We start from the raw sequence: 21105 nt of genomic DNA, 5'->3' as shown, positions 1-21105 counted from the left end.
ACATTCAGAACACTCTAGAAAAGCTTCTTGGTCTTCAAATTAAGAAGCTTCGTTTAACTCTTCATCCCACATCAATAGCCATTAACAACGAGTGAACTTCTCTTTCTGTCACACTACATATTTGATTTATTTAACAAATTTAGTATCAGGCTCCCCTCACTGGAAGGTAAGCTCCCTGAGGGCAGAGATTTCTGTCTCCTCTGGTCACTGTTGGATTACATCCAACCCCTAGAGCAGGGCCTGTCGCATCCATAAATATTGAAAGACCCTGTCTTACTCTGCCAGGCTGTCATAACAAAGGACCGCAGAACGGCGGCCTAAACAGCAGAAATTTATTTTCTCACAGTTTTGGAGGCTACAAGTCCAAGATCGAAGTGTTGGGAGGGTTGGCGTCTTCTGAGGCCTCTCTCCTTGTAGATGGCCCTCTTCTCTCCGTGTCTGCACACGTCATCCCTCTGCGTGTACCTGTGACTTAACGTCCTCTTCTTATAAGGACACCCACTATCCTGGGTTGGGTCCCACTGATCTAACCTCCTTTTACCTTAATTCTCTCTTAAGGCTCTATTTCCAAACACAGTCCCGTTCTGGGGTCCCAGGGTTTAGGGCTTCAACACGTGAATCTGAGAGGGACAGGATTCAGCCCACAGTATAGGGAGGGAAGCAGGTCACTGCAACTTTCTTTTATGCAAATTCTTTAATATCACTAATGAAGTTTCTCTGTATCATGAAATACAGAACATTTGCTTTAATGAATGATGTAATACTCCAAGGACTGGTTTTTAAACTCTTTTCAAAGTTATAAATAACTCACAAATCATGATGCAAGTTACCTGTCAGCAGGGATTCCTGTTCCACTCGCAGCTCACGAAAAAGAAGGATCAAATCAACAGCAACGCCAATTGTATCCAAGTTCCTGCGTCAGATTTTTAAAAAAGACAAGTTAGACACAATCTTTTTCTTAAACCTTCATTTCAAATGATGATCCAACGAACGGTGCTGAGACTACTGGTTTATAGTTCCTGTGGTAGGCAGAGTAAGGGCCCTCTAAAGATGTCCACATCATAATGCCCAAAATCTGTGAATATGGTACCTTCCACGGCAAAGGGGGTCATGAGCAAACTAAGGATCTTGAGATGGGAAGAGTGTCCTGGATTATCCAGGCGGGCCCAATGTAACCACAAGGGTCTTTATAAGAGGAATACAAGAGGGTCAGGGTCACAGATGGAGGCCATGAGCCAAGGAACGCAGGGAGCCTCCAGGAGCTGGAAAAGGCACGGAAAATGATTCTCCCCAAGAGCCTCCAAAAGGAATGCAGCCATGTCGACCCATTTTAGACTTCTGAATTCCTGAATTATAAGATAAAATCTGTGTTGTTTTAAGCCACTAAGTTTTTGTTAATTTGTCACAGCAGCACTAGGAAACTCATATAAATTTGGGTAGCAGACGTGGGGTGCTGCTATAACAAATTCCTAAAAATGTGGAAGTGGCAAGGGGCAGAGGCCAAAAGAATTTTGAGGAGCATGAAAAGAAAAAGCCTAGATTGCCTAAAACAGACTGTTGATAGAAATATGGACACTGAAGGCACTGCTGGTAAAGGCTCAGAAAGAATGAGGAACACATTGGAAACAGGAGGAAAGGCTATCCTTTTTAAATAGTGGTCAAAGCTGAGCTGAACTAACACTTAGGAATGATGAACTTGGATATTTAACTGAGCAGATTTCCAAGCCACACGTTGAAGGAGAGGCCTGATTTCTTCTTGCCACTTATAGTAAAATTCAAGAGGGAAGAGATAAAGGAACCAATAGAGAACCAGGTCTTGATAATTTGGGAAATTATCAGCCTATCCAGATTGCAAAAGACGCCAAAACTAGGAGATTCACTGTCAGGAAAGTGTGCTCTGGACAGAAAGCCAAGGCTGTGGACCACCTTTTGCTAGTGCCTTAGAAGGATCAAAAGGTCAGAGTGTTCCTTTACACAGAGGGCTCTTTGAAGAGACTGTGGCTCATGGATGCCCTCAATCATCTCAGTAGAAACCCGAAGTAGAGATGAAGTTATCTAGGAAAGCTCTATGGGAGACTCTCCGGTCTAATGGTGTGAATCCCCATGACACATATGTGAGACCTACAACGTTTTTTCAGAATGTTGTATCAGTAGAAACTGCCAGCTCGGACAAAATGCACAGAGAAAGGATGAAATGAAAGAAGGCAGTCAGGCTCCCAAAATTCTACACGCAGGAAATAAGCTGATAAAACTACTCAGTTGTAAACATGTGCTATCCTTCAAGACAAAGGAAGGGTGACTCTGAGGGGAGGGCCAAGAGCAGAGCCTCAAGCCACAGAGAATTACTCCCAGGCCTCGAAACCTAACTGAGTTTGCCCAACTGGATTTTGAAATTGGTTGGAACCAGTGACTCCTTTTTTCCTTCAACTTTCTCCTCTTTTAAAGGGTAATGTCTAAAACTGTTATCCCATGCCTGTCCCACCACTGCACTTTGGAAGCAGATAACTTGTTTTCTAGTTTCACATGTCCACAGATAAAGAAGAATTCTGCTCCAGGATGGAACCATACCCAGAGTCTCACCCATACATAATTTAGATGACTAAGATGATGAGATTTGGGACTTTTTAGCTCATGAGACTTAAATGAGATTGTGGGCTTGAGTTAACGCTGTAACGGGTCCAGAATGTGAGAGACTAGGAATGAGATTAATGTATTTTGCACATAGGATAGACATGTATACTTAGGGGCCAAAGGGTGGACAGTGGTAGGCAAAATAATGGTCCCCAAAAGATGTCCATATCCTATACTCCAGAACCCGTGAATATGTTACCTGATATGGCAAAAGAGACGTAGTATAATAAGACATATACAATAGGTCTTTGCCCCCAGTTCCTGGCACAGAGCTTCTAAAGCCTTTGAAATATCCTGTGTGACAGGAGTGTCTTCTGTTATTCACAAGCAGCCCCTTTCAACCATACCTGAGTTTACGCTTAGGAGGGAACACTTACTGGGCCTCCATATAGCTTCAGGATGGGGGCTGGTTGCCAAAAGAACCAACCTCCAACCTCTGGGGCTGGAGACTGAGTTCAATCACCAATGGTCAATAATTTCAATCATGCTTATGTGATGGAATCTCCATAAAAACTCCTAAATGATGAGTTTGGAAAGTTTCTGTACAGGCTGGTGAACACATCCAAGTATTGGGAGGATCGCATACCCAGAGAGGACATAGAAGCTCTTCACTCCTCCCACCCCTGATCCTTTGTATCTCTTCCATTTGGCTGTCCCTGAGGTGTATCCTTTACAGTAATCTGGTAACAGTATGTAAAGTCCTTCTCTGAGTTCTGTGAGCCCCGTTCTACTGAATTACCAAACCTGAGGGGCCATGCTGCGGCCACCACCCCACATACAAAATAGAGAAAGATAAGCAGAGATGTTAGCTCAGGGCTACTGTTCCTCAAGTAAAAAAGAGGAAGACTGGCAACAGGTGTTAGCTCAGGGCCAATCTTCCTCACCAAAAAAAATTAAAAATAGGGGCTGGCCTGATGGCATAGCACTTACGTTCTTGCACTCTGCTTTGGCAGCCCAGGGTTCACCAGTTCAGATCCTGGGAGCGGACCTACACACCACACATCAAGCCATGCTGTGGCGGCATCCCACACAGAAGAACCAGAAGGACTTAGAACTAGGATACATAACTATCTACTGTGATTTTGAAAATAAATAAATAAATAATAAAATAAATTTCCATTGTTTTAAGCCACTAAACTTGCACTAATTTATTACAGCAGCAAAGGAAACTAATACAGCTCCCTAACTTCTTCACTTCTCCTCAACACAAATCAGAATTAAGCCAAGACATTCACTCCTAAAGAAGATGAGGGTTGGTGTGCACACAGCTAGGGTCCTCTTTCCCTTCCACAAGGCCAGGCGCTCAGAGAGCCACTGATCCTTTTCTCTTTACCCAGGCATAAGACTGGCTAGAAAAGTGGCTCAGCACCTGCCTCCCAGAAAGAGGAGGCTGCTCTGCCTCTCATCCTGCTCTTGCCTCTACACATCCAAATGGCGACCAGGGAAGTGGGCCCACTGCCTATTTCTTTATGGACAGATTTTTTTTTTGGGGGGGGGATCAAAAGAGAAGTATAATTCCATGACATGAAAACTTTAGGAAATTCAAATTTCAGTGTTCACAAACGAAGTTTTATTAGTACAAAGCCGTGCACATTCGTTCACATATTACCTATGGCTGCTTTCACACTATAATGGGAGAACTGAGAAACTGTACAGAGATAACAAACCCTAAACTATCTATCTGGCTCTTTACAGTAAAAGTATAGTGACCCCAACAACAGAGGTTATATTTACATGCAGAGCTAACTGCTCTGGACAGTTTTCTTTGAGTACTTCCTAAAATTTTGTATGACTTAGATTGTTTGCTTCGTTGTTTTACACTGTTCCATAAATACTAGCAAAATATAATCCCAGTCCACACAAAGTGCAATGTTTAGACAAAAGATGTAAAAGGATGTAGGCCTTAATAGCATCACACTTTTTGATTAACTCTTTAATAACTTAAAATAAAACACCAGAAAAATATACATAGGTTGTGATCTGAATCTTGACAGGCTCAGAAATACTGGCTTTAGTTAAGGTTGACTCCAAAGTCCTTACCAGAATCTCTGTTGTATTTCTGACTAGAAAACATTTTTTCCAGGAGCTGACACCCTAAATGGTTGGAATTTCCCCTTAAAATCAACAGTAAATAATAATACAATCCTAGAAGGTAAGACGCAGAAAAACTAACAGTCTTAAATGCTCATCTTCATTTCAACCCAACCATAAGTTGCATGCAATAAAAAGATAGCATGACCACACAAAGTATAGCCCTTGCTTTGATGGCCCTGCCAGGAGACAGCTGATATTTTATTTGCCATATTATTTATCTTTGTAATGTTTGAATTTTTATAGTTTACATCTATTACTTTTGCACCCAAAGAAGAAAATAATAAAAACTGTTTTCAAAGAAAATAATATTATCATAAACATCTATCATACTGTCATTCCCAAGGCAAGGGCAGAAACACCTGACATTTACTGAGCACACCATGTGCACATTTTACATAAGTAATCTCATTTAAAACTCAACAGTCCTGTGCAGAAGATATCCCTCGCCCTGTTGTAAGAGAAGAAAACTGGTACTCATAAAGGCGAAGGCCCTTGTCCAGGGTCAAGTAGCTGTTTAAAGGATGGAACAGTCGCACATGACAGGTCAATGTGTGTCTTGGGGTAGTTATGGCAACTGCTTCTGAGTCAAGCTTTCAAGTCAGACAGTTCAGAGTCGGAGAGAACATTCCCAGGCTCTATCACATACTGAATGAGTGACTCTTGGACAAGTTCTTTAACCTCTCTGAGTCACAGTTTTTCTTTTGTAAAATGGAAAAATAGTAGAATACTATTTCTTGGGTTTGTTCTAAGGATTAAACAAGATACTGCAAGTCAAGCTCTTGGGACAAAGCCTGGGGCTTAGGGTGGGCTCACCAAATGCTTGCTTCCTTCCCCACGAGCCTGGCAAAGCATAAAGATAAGTTTGCCAGCCCACAGTCCACCTTTCTGTTCTAAGGCCCTCCTTTCCCTCCCCCATAACACTAGAGGGCCTCCTGCCCGGAAAGGGACAAAATAAACTAGCCTCTGGCCCACTGCTTCTAGCACATAACCAATGACATTTTTAAAATGTTAACTATTATTATCAAGATTATTATTGTTTCTATTCATTTATCTGCAAATGGCTAACAGCTTTGGTTTAAATTGAAGTGAAAAAACTTTAGCTTTTTCTCTCTTTCCTTTGATCTTAAAAAACTCATTAATCATAGCAAAGCCTCAGGTATAAAACTGTCTAGGCAGCAAAGGGAGTCCCTCAAGTGGCTTCTGGACCAGCCCAACTTCACCCATCACAGCAGTGACAGAGAGGCCTGGAGGCTCTGTCTACATTCAAGTCCAGGAAAGAAAGGTGAGCATGCTCTTCATGGCTTCTGATTTCAACTCAAGTAAAAATTTTCAATAGAAAGCAGATTCCATAAAATCAGAGGAAAGGCGCGCAGTTCTGGGAGGAGAGAGCAACGTGTGAAATAACAAGAGCAGTACTTGGCGATTCTCTCGCTCACCATTTTAACGACTTTCAAAAACGTGCACGCTATACAATAGCTGAAGCAGAGACTGCAGCTTTACACAACCTTAACGAAATCCTAAAAGGTCTTCTTAGAAATCTGCAAAATGCGCTCCTTGTTCAAAGTAAACACAAAGGTAACTAACACACTAAAACTAGTCAAAACATTTATAAGAAAAGTGAGGTCGAAATCTGCATGTGCATTTAGGCAGGCAGAATCTAGGAGCAAAGAATCAAAATTAAGTTCAAATCCCTGTGCTATGAAGAAAACCAAATACCTCAAAACATACTAGAAATACAAATGATAAACCTAACCAACCCCTAATGTTAAACATGTTATACCGTTACACACTAGTCAAAGAATCCCAGAGGTAAGAGCTGCAGAGCACTTCTCCCCTGGAGACGTAAAGATAGCCTTGTAATAACAATGGATGACACTATAATCCCCAAACAATTGCTAATGGATAACTTAACATGACAGAGCCATGCACACATACAAAGAAATATCATCAAAGGTACGCATGTAACTGCAAAGAACACTACCTGATTGAATTCTGGTTCACAGAACACTCTATACAAGCATTTCGGAGACACCTGAAGCATTCTGTTATTAACTGCAGACTGGAAGCCAGATGTTCCACTCGGGATGGATCTCTGCAGGCCAGCTCCACAGCATGAGAAGATTTCTTTAGGATATCCAGAACTCTTTGGAAGATAGTCCTGGGTGCTGTTTCTCTGAAAAAGGATAGAATTGTTACAAACCAGAAAAAAAGAATCTAATTTCCAAATGTCCTGTTCAGAACACTGCTTGAACTTATTTCTGTGGGGAGGTGGGCTAGGCCTGTCTGTTGCAGCTCCTTAATTTACAACACAAAATAAAGGAGCTACATATATTGAGGCTTAGCCAGACACTGTTCTTATCAAGCTTTTTGTGTATTATCTCATTTAATCCTTGCTTTAACCTTACGAAACCAATACTGTCACCTCTGCTTTACAGCTAACTGAAGTAGAGAGAAGTCTAAGTAACTTGCCTCTATCATTCAGCTAATAACTGGCAGAGCCACAGTTCCAACTGAAGCAGTCTGGCTTTAGTACTTCCAGTCCCTGTGACAACCCAATCCCACTTTAAGGTGACTGTTTATACTGATGGATTTGCCCTAGAATCCAAACAGAAGATCTGCATTTCATGTTCTAGATAGAGACTATAACCGCGTCCTCTGTCACCTAATATGTACCTAAAGTACAATTACGAGAAACAATATTCACGAAGGATTGCCTGAGGAGCGAATATACTATCCATTCTCTAGATACAGAGAAGCCGGAAACACATGCTCTGAGCTTATATATACTCAACTACACAGATCGGGGGGGAGGGATGACAGAGGGAGAGAGACAGACAGACAGACAGAGAACATGCCAGAGAGTGCACTCTTCTCAGAGAGTGCCTGCTCAGAGAAGAGAACCTGTGGCTGTCCCTTCTGGGCATCTCAGTTCCCACATGGCTCTCATGCCAGGAGCACCACCTGAACTGGCTATCATTACACAGCTTTGAAGATAAGAATTTTTTTGTGCAACATGGCACCTAAATGCAAGCCAATTTCCTCATTCCATGAATCCTCTAAGGAAACAGCAATCTGTTTCAATATTAGGAGAAAAATTACTGTATTGGACAATTTAAGAGATCCTCACAGACCAGTTCTGGCCATGTGAACCTTCTCCTTTTGCTCTCACTGTGAATCACATCGCTTGCCACTCCATCCCTAGATTAAGCCACACCCTCAGGGAGCTGCACATTTCTACAGGACTCCTGACACAGCATCACCCCAAGTTACTGTGCTTACTCAGGGCTGGCAGAGACACTTCATAAATCTCCCCCTTCCCGGAGCCCGACGAGACACTTCTCTTCTTGAGCTTCAGCATCATGAGGACTTGTACTCCAAGCAGTGGGTCTTTATCGATATGGATAGATGAGATAAATCACATTATTTATCATGTTTTCTTCTCTGTCTGGGCCTTTAGGAAGTCTAGAGTTAAATCTATGACCCTCTTTAACACTGTGAACCCCATGGCATGACTTTGAGTATTAATATCTTATTTTTCCTTTCTGGCTTTTCCCCTCTCTCCAGTTTCCTCCCTGATCCTATTTTATTTAACTGTTATTTATTTTTTAAGGCACTTCAAATCTGTTTTGGGAAAGAGGCAGAATGTAAATTAATCAACTAAAAATCAGGAAATCACATGTAAAATAATTTGCCCATATCTTACCAATCAGCCCTCTCTAAATGTGGATCATGAAGCTTGGACTCAGTGTCTCAGTGACCAAATAAAAAAGTGAAAATTGAAGGGTACAGCATTAATCCTGCCTCAATAACTGTATGAAACAATTAAGTATATAAGCCACTTTCAGTGACAATATGCCATAAAAAGAATATTCACTAACACTCTCAAGATAGTTTTAAAAAGAGTACCAAATAGTGCAGACACTAATATGCTAAGAAAATACCCAATAGTTTCAAACATTCTGAAGAACGCCAGGAGTGATCACTATTTCTACAACAAACAATAAACCTAATTACCTCTATCTGCAACACCAGCATAAAGTTTTGATGATATTTATTATTTAATCTTACAGTCAAAATAAAAGAATAATTATACAACTTGAATAATCTACAATAAAGCCTCTTTTTTCTACTAAGATAGCTAAGAAATTTAGCTATATGTATTTACGCCTGTGATAAAGAAGTCACTATGATTTCTTTCAGTTGGTTCTCTACAAGCTACGTCTCACATGGGCACCCATCTTCCTCTGTGAATGGTCCCTGCTGTCACTCTCTGAAATCCTAACACCTGTTTTACTCAAAATTGATATCTAGCACAGCAAAGCTTTGGAATCAAACTATGACAGACTAAACAAGATCAAAGAAAAGCACTGTTGAAAACTATAAGACATTATTGAAAGAAATAGATAATGACATGAAGAGACAGAAAGAGATTCCATGAACATGAATCGGAAGAATAAACATAGTTAAAATGCCCATACTACCCAAAGCAATCTACAAATTCAATGCAATCCCAATCAGAATCCTAATCATATTCCTCACAGAAATAAAACAAAGAATCCTAAAATTCATATGGGGCAACCAAAGACACCAAATTGCTAAAGCAATCCTGAGAAAACAGAACAAAGCTGGAGGTATCACAATCCCTGACTTCAAAATGTAGTACAAAGCCATAGGGATCAAAACAGCATGGTACTGGTACAAAATAGGCACACATATCAACGGAACAGAAATGAAAGCCCAGAAATAAAATCGCACATACATGGACAGTCAATCTTCAACAAAGGTGCCAAGAATATATAATGGAGAAAAGACAGTCTCTTCCATAAATGGTGCTGGGAAAACTGGACAGCCACATGCAAAAGAATGAAAGTAGACCATTATCTCACGCCATACACAAAAATAAACTCAAAATGGATCAAAGACTTGAAGATAAGTCAAACTATAAAACTCCTGGAAGATAACATAGGGAGTACACTCTTTGACATTGAACTTAAAAGGATCTTTTCAAATACCATGTCTTCTCAGACAAGGGAAACAAAAGAAAAAATACACAAGTGGGAGTTCATCAGACTAAAGAGCTTCTGCAAGGCAAAAGAAACTAGGATCAAAACCAAAACACAACCCACAAATTCGGAGAAAATTTTTGCAAATCCTATATGCAATAAGGGGTTAATCTCCATAATATATAAGGAACTCACACAACTGAACAATAAAAAAACAAACAGCCCGATCAAAAAATGGGCAGAGGATATGAACAGATATTTTTCCAAAGAAGATATAGAGATGGCCAATAAACACATGAAAAGATGTTCAACATCACTAATCATCAGGGAAATACAAATCAAAACTACACTAAGATACCACCTTACGCCTGTTAAAATGGCTATAATCACTAAGACAAAAAATAACAAATGTTGGAAAGGGTGTGGAGAAAAGGGAACCCTCATACACTGCTGGTGGAAATGCAAACTGGTGCAGCCACTATGGAAAACAGTACAGAGATTCCTCAAAAAACTAAAAGTAGAACTACCATACGACCCAGTTATCCCACTACTGGGTATCTACCCAAACAACTTGAAATCAACAATCCAAGGTAACATGCACCCCTATGTTCACAGCAGCATATTCACAATAGCCAAGACATGGAAACAATCCAGGTCCCCATTGACTGATGACTGGATAAAGAAGATGTGGTATATATACATAATGGAATACTACTCAGCCAGAAAAAAAGACAAATTCATCCCATTTGCCATAACATGGAAGGACCTGGAGGGAATTATGCTTAGTGAAATAAGCCAGACCAAGAAAGACAAAGACCAGATGATTTCACTTATGTGGAATAGAAACAAACACATGGACAAAGAAAACAGTTCAGTGGTTACCAGGGGAAGGGGGGTGGACACAGAGGGTAAAGGGGAGCACTTATGTGGTAACAGACAAGAAATAATGTACAACTAAACTTTCACAATGATGTAAACTATTACGAACTCAAAGAAAAAAAAGAAAAGACTAAAACTTAAAAAAAAAGAAGAAAAGCATTGTTCTTAGGAAAATTGGATAACTGATATTCCAACCACAGAACAATTAATAAGTCATGAACTATCTGTGAATAATTCCCAAAGTTGCATGTTAATTTGTCACATATGCATCATGCCTTTCTCCTTTATTACGCTTTTAACCAAAAGAAAAATTTTTAACTGAGCTAAGGCCAATCAAAATATTCCTGAAATAGAAATAACTATTAATAGCTACTAAACAGCAATCATGGCAGCATCTATTCAGCACACAATAATTCACATCTGCTGTATAAAGAGAAAATAAATTTGGATTGCAATCACTGCCATTTGCTCTCCCCAGGCTGCACACTCATGGATTCCTGAAAACACTAAGTACTTGCAATCCTCTGTCTGCTCAAACATATGCCCTCTACCAGAATGCCCCTTTCACACCATCCCCACCCAGATCTCCGCTGGAAGGATCTTGAATCTCCTTTTAGGTCTTCTGAAAACTCTCAGCCTCGGTGAAACTCCTCCACTACCCCAGGTGAACCAGCTCCCATCTCTGGCCCACTGGACCTCAGTCCACAAGACTGGAATAACACTTATCCAGATCATATTATATCCATTTATCTTATCTCTCTCCCAAGCCAGACTACAGATGCTGGAAAAACAGAGCATATAATTTTTTCCTGTATCTCTAGGGCCCAAAACTGGCATACCCTAATTGTATTTGTTCAAGTTTAAAAGAGTGATGAGACTGTCTGCACACTCGGCGTGGATCTGACAAATTCACAGACTATGTGATCCAAACACCTGCTGAGCTTGCGTCTCAGCCAGGCACCAGGCGTGATGTGTGAGCAGTGGATCAGTGCCATGTGCAGCAGTAACTGGAAAAAGGGAAATACTGAGACATCAGCTCAACTCTTCCATTCTCAATGAGAAATCTACATAACCGGAACTCAAAAACTTGAAAAATGGCCGTATTTTAAGATGTAAATATCTTATGACTGATGTTTAACAAACTTCTAATTTCTCCTTCCCCACTGAATGACAGAACGGATCAGCTTAAAGGGAGAGGGAGGGAAGAGGAGCTGTAACCCAATTACCCGTACTTTAAACTCCTTGGGAGCAGAGACTGCTTCTTAGACGTCTGGACCCCTCTGTAAAAGCCGGGAGGAAAACACCCTTTCCTCTAGAGCCATACCAAAATAGCTATAGCTTTTATTCACTAACAGTAAATACTATGAAAGCATTTAACTCTCTCCTATACTTCTTTTCCTTCTCTATAACCTTGAAAGAAAGCTATTTGGCATTAGAGATCCAAAGTAGTCCTAATGTACTCTGTCCGCAAATTCTGCGTTCACTATCAAGACAACACAGCTAAATATGTACAATGATTAATGACAGTGAAATAGCTAGCAAAGATCAATCATTCCTATATTGCAAATGTTATTAATAATAAAAACTGCTGTCATTTCTTCTTTGACCAAACTAACACAAAATGTTCACAAAGACTTTAAAAAGCTTAGCTACTTCATTCACAGAAGGCAGAAAGTACTTAGGAGGACAATTAAAATTCAACCGTTAGACATTCCTATTAGATAGGAATGTATACCCTAAGGACAACTTTTAAATGAAATGTTACATTACAGAATGAAAAATAAGCCTCTGAATTACACAAAAGGCAGAATTTCATTTCCTTCAAGTTTGAACAGATATGTAGGTTTAATCTTGGCAAGTCCTGTTTGAGTAAAGTTAAAGAAAACTACTTGTGATTATCTGTAACAGGCTAGATAGGTCTAATATACTATATGTACACACATTTTACAGTTAACTCATCAGATGGAACCTCCTACTGAAAAGGAAACTAAATGCTAGTCATTGTAATGCCACAACCAAGACTTTCATACTTGCTAAGATTTATTCTAATACCTTAGATTTAATTAAAAACTGGCATATGTGGTTTAGAATAGTTTAACCACTGTCACTAAGAAAAACTATTAAAATACACACAAGTTCAGAGATTAAAATAACAATCAGCAGTTGTTATTTAAAACTATAAACTGCTTACGGATTTTACTGGGCTGGATGAAACAAAAATAGAAAATAAAGACATTTCTATCTCCTGCCAGAGACAGCCTAGGGCAAAATTTTGAAGTTCATCTTTGCAGACCTCAAAACTCCCCTTTTTACACTCTCTTTCCCTCTTCTGTCACATCCAGGACTCTCAAGTAGTCCCGACAGTCCAGACCAATCCATTTTGCACGGCTGGCAAACTTTTTCTGTAAAGAGGCAGAGTAAATATGTTAGGCTTTGAGGGCCTGACAGCTCTGTCACACTTCTCATCTCTGCCGTTGTAGTGCATAAGCAATATCCAAATGAATGAACGTGGCTGTGTTCTAACAAAACTATTTTCGTGGACTGAAATTTGAAGTTTATATAATTTTGATGAATCACAAGATTTTACTTTTTTCTTTTTACCCAACCATTTAAAAATATAAAAACTGGGGCCGGGGGGGGCCGGCCCAGTAGCATAGTGGTTGAGTTCGCACACTCTTCTTTGGCGGCCCGGGGTTCACAGGTTCGGATCCCAGGTGCGGACATACACACTGCTCATCAAGCCATGCTGTGGCAGCATCCCCTACACAAAATAGAGGAAGACTGGCACAGACATTAGCTCAGCGACAATCTTCCTCACCAAAAAAAGAAACAAAAAACAAAAAGACAGGGCCAGCCTTGTGGCCTAGTGGTTAAGTTCAGCGTACTCTGCTTTGGTGGCCTGGGTTCGGTTCCAGGGTGTGAACCTACACTACTGTCAGCAGCCATGTTGTAGTGGTGATCCACATACAAAGAGGAGGAAGATTAGCACAGATGTTAGCTCAGGGGGAAATTTCCTCAGCGAGAAAAAAAAAAGTAAAAACCATTCTTAACTCAAAGGTCATTGGGAAAAAAAAAACAACACTAAGTGGTGGGTCACAATTGGTCCACAGACCATAGCTTAGTGACCCCTGCTTTAAAGAGTTCCAAACATATCCTCCCCATCTCCCCCCAAAAATCACATGCTTCCCCCTTTCCCATTGTCCTCACCACAGTAAAAATACATCTTTCATCAGAACAGAGAGAATCGCAAATGCACTATGCCAAGTGAAAGAAGCTAACAGAAGGTGAAATTATACAGAGGTGGACAAATAAACCACTGGATAGAGTGTCCAGCAACAGAACTGTGCACCTAGAGAAACCTGATAAATGTCAGTGCTAGCACTAAAGATCTGTAGGGAAAGGCTGGACTGTTCTGTGAGGTGCCGTAACAACTGTCACCCACAGGGGAAAAAAATCGAACTGGACCCTTACTTATAACCCTACTGAAAAAGTACCTCCAGATGGATTTAGGAATGTATGTCAGGCAAAACTATAACATTCTGGAAGAAAATATATAGAGAATGTATATATTCTTAGGCAGAGAAAGATTTGTATGTCAGACCTTGTTAAAAACCTTATTTAGGGGGCCGGCCATGTGGCCGAGGGCTTAAGTTTGCGTGCTCCTCTTCAGCGGCCCAGGGTTTTGCTGGTTCAGATCCTGGGCACAGACATGGCGCCGCTCATCAGGCCACATTGAGGAGGCGTCCCATATGCCACAACTAGAAGGACCCACAACTAAAATATACAACTATGTACTGGAGGGGTTTGGGGAGAAAAAGCAGAAAAAAGAAAAAGCTTATTTAAGAAGTGGTATTTGAGCATAGAACTAAAGAAGGTGAGGAAGCGAACTATGCACGTTCCTGGAAGAAGAGCAAGGATGGAAGGCAAAGGCATATCTGAGATGTCACAGAAAAAGTGGGGGGTCTGGCTCGGCAGAAGCCCAATGAGGGAATGAAAGTGTACCGTGAGTCAGAGGTAAGATGGAGCCAACCGCACAGGCTCCGAAGGCCATGAAAGGATATTAGCTTTAGCCTGATGTGATGCCATGGAGGAGCGACATCATCTGACTTTCATTTTTGAAGGATCCCTCCGGCTACTCTGTAAAGAACTGATCGAAGGGGGGGAAAGAGAAGACTCCAGGAACCAGTTAGGAAACTATTTTTGGAAAAAAGTGGCAGCAGCTCTTTTTGGAAAAACATGGTAAGCAGAGATCAGATTCTGGATAAATTCTGATGATAGTGCGAACAAGATTTGATGATAAATCGCTTTCAGGGGTATTTCAGAAAGGGGAGTCAAGGATGACTCCAAACTTTGGCCTAAGCAATAAATGCACAGATGTATTTGCTGTTTACCGAAACAGAGAAGATTGCCATGAAGATATGTGAAGGATGGGAGAATCAGGAGTTTAGTTTCAGATTTGTTAAATTTGAGGTGCCTGTTAGAAATACAAGTGGAAATGTGGAGTAGGCAGATGAATGGACAAGCGTGGAATTCAGGAGAAAGGTCCAGCTAAAGGAAAATGTTAGAGTCACCAGCAAATGGAAAGTACTAAAGCCACAAGACTGAATGAGGTCACCACAGGAGTAAGCATACAGAGAGAGATGAGAGGTCTCAGGACTGAGCTCTGGGATGGGAGAAAGAATAGCCAATAAGGTAGGAAGAGAATCAGAAGCGGGTGGTGCTCTGGAAGCCAAGTGAAAAAAGCGTCTCAAGGAGAAAGAAGTGATGAACTACGTCAAGTGCAGCTGCTACGTCGAGTAATATAAGGATTTAAGATGAAGACCACTGGATTTAGCCAGTGGAATGGGTTCAACAGAAAAGAGAAAATGCAGTAAGTGAATATAAAAAAACTTCGGAGAAGAGCAGAAAAATGGGATCACAGCTTGGGGAAACGGGGGAGATTTTTCTTAGGGTGGGAAAAATTACAGCAGATCTATAAACTGATGAAATAATACAACAGAAAAAGTAAAACTGATGATTTAAGAAAAGGAAGGGAGGAAAGAGAATTCCTGAGGCAACGAATGCAAAAGGGAGCAGAATTTAGTACAAACCTGAGGGGGGCTGGCATTCAGAGCAAGACAGTTCATTCACAGTAGCAGAAGAGAAGGGAGATTACGGGCCTTCTCATACAGGCCCACAGTGGAGAAACTGCGGGTGGGTACAGAGGTGGGTAGGTAGGTAGAAAGGGTGATGGGAGTTCCTGGAAATTATCTTCTGGTTGCTCCTATTTTCTCGGTAAAATAAGAAGATGAGGATGAAGGAGAGGCAATGAAGACAAGGAGAGCAAAAGGCATAAAACAGCTGACCAGGAAAGCAGGAGATTAAATGAACTAGGGAAATACAGCAGGACGGTCAGGTAGCACTAAACGCCTAACCGAGGTCAGTGATCACCAGTTTAAAGGCAGACCCATCATCATGGTTTCAGCTTCTCTCCAGCCTTGATCAGTTAACTGGGAGCAGGAGCAAAGGAAACAGCAAGCTAGATTTAACTAGAGCTGGAGTTTTACCAGGAAAGTATAACAAGTTAAAAGACGAGGCACAGGAATTGAGGACGGATACAGAAGAACGCTTTTATTACTGATCCATAGGTCTAAACTGGATTAAGAAGGGAAACGTGGACGTGAGGAACAAAAGGGACAGTAGGTAGGAAGTTGCAGAGCAACAGACTGTAGGTCCTGGTGGGACTGAAGTCTTGTTGGAGTAGGAGGCCGAGAGAGAGAGGATGAAATGGGCCACAGAGTGGGACTCCTGAAGTTAAGATAGTGGAGGAATGCAGCTACAGTTAATGATAAGGCCCACGTAGCACACGGCAGTGTGTAGTTACATGGGGTGGAGGTCAAGCTCACTGAAGGAGAGAAAGTCAAGGAAATAAAAGCCCAGAATAATGAAAGGATAACCTACACAAACACTGATTTAAGACAAGAATAATGCAGACTTAACAGCAAACTAGAGCTAAATTCTTCAAGGAATGAGGTAGGTGGAGTGAGCCACAGATCTCTTCTAACAGCAAAGGAGATGATATATGTGGCATACTCCAACGGTGCGAGATGAAAAGTCGGAGAGTTTGCGAAGGAAAAAGGTCTGGAAGCAGCAATGACAATCAAGGAGAATACTTACACATCTTCAAACCAAGCAGTATACCAGATGTAGGAGAAAAAGCTTCCCACTCTGAAGACCACCTGGGAAAGGCATGTCCTCAGAAGTTAGCCATATTTCACTTAAATCAAGAAGATGAAAGGAATGTTCAGAGAAGTTGAGGACATAGGTAATTTTGCTGACAGCACATGGGAAGGGTTTTAAGAGCTGAGGAGTCAGAAAAAAATTCATGTAAAGACTTAAGGGAGTCAAGGAGTAACAGAAAACCTAGCAGCCTCCCATATAAATCAGAAAATCAGCTTGTGAATTTCCAGCAAAAATCCTGTTGAGATTTTATTTTGAATGGTATTGAAACCACAGGTCAATTTGGGGAGAACCGATGTCTTTACGCTACTAAGGTTTCCTATCACGTAATAGTACATATTACCATTTAAATTTTCTTTAATGTCTTCTGATAAAGTTTCATAATATTCTCAAGGATGATGATAGTCACTAACACTTAAATTGTGCCATGCACTTTTCTAAGCACTATATATATAAACTCCCGAATGGCTACAATGAGTATGGCTTGTTTACAAATCATCTTAACTCTAACATGACTTTCTAGGCTTGCGGCCATCAGAGAGGCTGACTCAGCCTAGAGTTAGTCCCAGGGTTCCTTCGCCTTTGAGTAAGTGTCCTTGCCCACAGTCCAGTGACCACGCCCTTGGATCCAAGGACCACTACAAAAGACTAGAAGAATGAAAGAGAACTAAGAAACTCTCCTCTGAGGGTACTGTTGGTCAGAATTCTAACCTTATTTATTTTGATTTGCTGGCTCGAACTTTTTCCTGTCTACTTTGTCCATTTAAGATAATTGAATGTGAGAGGTAGCTCACACTGACCACATCTGTATTTTGAAGTTGAGTCAGAACACCTTACTAAATAGTTCCATGTGGTATTCCAGCTCATGGCACAGGTAAAAATAAAGGAAATTGTCATCACACTCTAAAAAGTGCTTTTTATAGTGTAACTTAATTGATGTTCTCTCTCAACAGAGTTGATCTGAATCATGGTTGAGTCAAGACGCCACATGGCATCCTTAGCCAAAGTGACAACTCGTGTGGGTTTTTGTGTTTTTTGTTTTGTTTCATTTTTTGTTTTTTTGTTTTTCATGCATCAAAGACTCTTTCAGGCCAGAGGCTCAGTAACGTCTGGGGAAAACGTATGTGAATGTATGTATACACACAGATGAATAGGCTTATTTTTGAGTTCTGTAGTATGTTGACCTATAACATACTAAATTTATTCCCATTCTTTATGAAAGTTAGTCAATACATTTATACAAACAATGAGTAATACCAAGACATTTCGTACCTCTTGAAATCAGTCATCTGTCATATTCGATCATTTTTCTGTACCTTCTTTACTACAGTTTTTCCTCTATGCTCTCACTTTCTAACTAATGACTCAAGAAATATTAAATATTCAAGGAAATAATGAAAATACTATCAAGTGCTCATAGTGTACTATGTCTTAAAGGAGGTACTGAGAATACAGAGGTAAATAAGAATCCTGCCCTCAGGCTGCTCTCATTCTAGTGGGACCAGCAGGTGATTAAGTGAGTCTAATACTCTTCATGAAGTTCTTTGAAAGAGGTAAGCACAGAGTGCCAGAGAATATATATACAGGGCAGAGGCATCTAGAAAGCCAAAAAAGGTTTTCAGTAGGAAGTGAAATGGTAACTAAACCTTGACAGAAAATTAGGAATGTATATATGAGCAAAGGAATGGAGGCCTAAGACATTTATATTTATAAATTTAATATTACAGGATTTGAGCTATTTTCACTTTCATGGTTAGAAGTGAGATATAGTTACTTATGCTGTATCAACTACAGTTGCAGCACTCACCGCAGAGCACAGTACACAGCATATGTGAAGTGATTAAATAAATGAAAGTAAGTAAACCAAATTAACAACTTTTAAATAATTAGAGCAATCATTATCGACTGGCTGTCCGGCACTAAGAAGTGATTTTCTCCTTACAGCCATTGGCTCCTCATTGCTCTATTCAATTCAACATGTACTGAGCACCCAAAATAGACCAGGAGTTGTGCTGGGAAACACAATAAAGATGACAGTCCTGGCCCTCACCAAAGTCGCAATCAAGTTGGAAGAAAGACGTGTAAAAGGGTACTTCATTAGGAAATGAAAAGTGCAGTGAGGAAGGAGTTCACACCTTAAACATCTCCTCTTCCTTTCAAACAATGTAATCATACGATTATTTTTTTAAATTATAAATATATAGATCAACTTTAAAACAAAGTAAATATCTCCATGCACCAAAAACTGAATGGAAACGCTCAGCTATAATCATGTCTAAAACCAAAGAGTGGAACACGTTCAGAATGGGCAGTGGCCATCAGCAATTCAACGCTGGCAGGATGATTAGAACTGAAAGCCCCCTACACCTTGTGGCAATCAGAGCCACTATGTGAAACTCAGCGCCGGGCCAGGTCCCCCATGCGTCTGAAGGTGGAGGAAAAGAGCTGCACTCAAGGCAGCCCTGTGCGTAAGTTACACGTAAAGCTGTGCGCCTCCAACATCAGGAGGAAGCTAAGACAGCTTCAGAAATACGACCTGGTCCAAGACACTGGCCAGGTTAGTGACCGGACATACAATGCCCACAAAATCAATATGACATAAATCACCAATAGAAGATCTGATTTTAGGCTAGGGTCACTGGGGAAACAGGTAGAGGAAAATGTAAAACCACTAAACAGGGAGGAGTGAGCCCAGAGATACAGTGGTTCCGCCTTATCCGCAGTTTCGCTTTCCACAGTTTTAGCTACACTTGGTCAACCACAGTCTGAAAATATTAAATGGAAAATTCCAGAAATAAACAATTCTAAAGTTTTAAATTACGTGCCATTCTGAGTAGTGTGATGAAATCTCATGCTGCCCCGCTCCGTCCTGCCCAGGAGGCGAATCATCCCTGTGTCCAGTGGATCCACGCTGTATACGCTACCGGGCTGGGAGTCACTTAGTAGCCGCCTCAGTGACCAGACCGACTATCACGGTATCACAGTGCTTGTGTTCAAGTAACCTTTATTTTACTTAATAATGGTCCCCCAAAGCACAAGAGTAGTGATGCTGGCAATTCGGATATGCCAAACAGAAGCTGCAAAGTGCTTCCTTTAATGAAAAGGTGACAATTCTCAACTTAGTACGAAAAAAACTGTATGCTGAGGTTGCTAAAATCTGCAATAACTTTTATGACAGTACATTGTTATCCCCTGCAGATAAGGGGGGACTGCGGTATAATAAATCTCTCACTCAAGGTGAGCCAGTAAACTAAAGGTTCAAAGAGAAAAATTAACCCTAAGAAAAACCGGCCCCTTTCCTTCCACTCCTAGTGACCCACCTGCAGAGCTGTGCTTCCCAACCCTAACTCCACACCGTGCTGGGCCAGGTCCTGGGTCTGAGACGAAGAACGCCTCCATCAGGGTGGACAGAAACCCATCTAGTATGCCTTCAACTCGATCTACAGAACGTGCACTTTGGGATCCTCAAGCCAGCGGACTTGCAGGTAAAGAAAGTAGTCACTACACTGGCAGAAGTAACTGACGCTGGCTATCAAGAAGGGCCAGGGCTGCTACTACAAGACGGGGGCAGGGAGGAACAGATCTGGAACTTGGGGATTCGATGGGACTTCTCTTGGTACTTCCATGTCTAGGGAAAACTATAATCTGGCAACTGCAGCAACCACAGACTGACAAGAGAAGGGCAACCAAGGGCTCAGACCCCGCAGCATCAGAGCCTAGCTAAAGGGCTGGCAGACAGTAAGGGAAATCTAGAATGGCGGGTGCAGAAGGCACGTGATAATCACCAATTACAGCCTCCGGACGAGCGGCAGCAGTGGGGGCTGTAGCTTGTTGCACTAACACACCTGTCTAGGTCTTTTCTTTTAGTCTCTAACCAGCTACAACCTTGAAGAATCAGTGATAGACCAGACAGTATCAGGCAAGAGGGGGGGTCTAAGGAAAAGAGCAGACTGTAACAAATGCTCATGGTGGCCCTCACCCCACACTCTCAACCTAGTTAATGACCCCAGGAGCAATTCTGAACCAACGGGCAACAAGTTAATAAATTACCCAGCCATCCATTCGGATAATTCAGAGGTGCATTCCTCAGGGACACCCAGTGGGACTGAGCCTCAGTTGCCCACGACAGTTACCAGCTCAATAAGGCATCCTGACATTGCTTGTCTCTCCTTCCACGTCTAGCTTTCCTCTCCCACACTCCTGATTACTGAGGGTCACCTTGTAAATTACTTCACCCAAGTCCTTACCTCAGATTCTGCTCTTGGGGAAAAAAAGTCTC

At 41.2% G+C, this 21105-nt stretch overlaps 1 protein-coding gene across 3 annotated transcripts in view; it reads right to left on the bottom strand.

Annotated features, from left to right (window-relative positions):
* The window catches only part of ATXN10 (ataxin 10), a 179920-nt gene that overhangs the window by 147521 nt on the left and 11294 nt on the right, over positions 1 to 21105 (bottom strand). For all 3 annotated transcript variants that reach the window (XR_011534625.1, XR_011534626.1, XM_070599860.1), the window contains exons 2-3: positions 6707 to 6898; positions 831 to 913 (exon numbers count right to left, since the gene is read on the bottom strand). Coding sequence is in view for 1 of the 3 variants with exons in the window: in XM_070599860.1 (XP_070455961.1) it covers positions 831 to 913; positions 6707 to 6898 (275 nt within the window). In the remaining 2 variants the exon portion in view is untranslated. The remainder of the gene's footprint in view (positions 1 to 830; positions 914 to 6706; positions 6899 to 21105) is intronic.

Source organism: Equus przewalskii, chromosome 29 (assembly GCF_037783145.1).
Source record: "Equus przewalskii isolate Varuska chromosome 29, EquPr2, whole genome shotgun sequence".
NCBI lineage: Eukaryota > Metazoa > Chordata > Mammalia > Perissodactyla > Equidae > Equus > Equus przewalskii.
The sequence above is the reverse complement of the archived record's forward strand: the minus strand, read 5'-3'. Positions and strand labels throughout refer to the sequence as shown.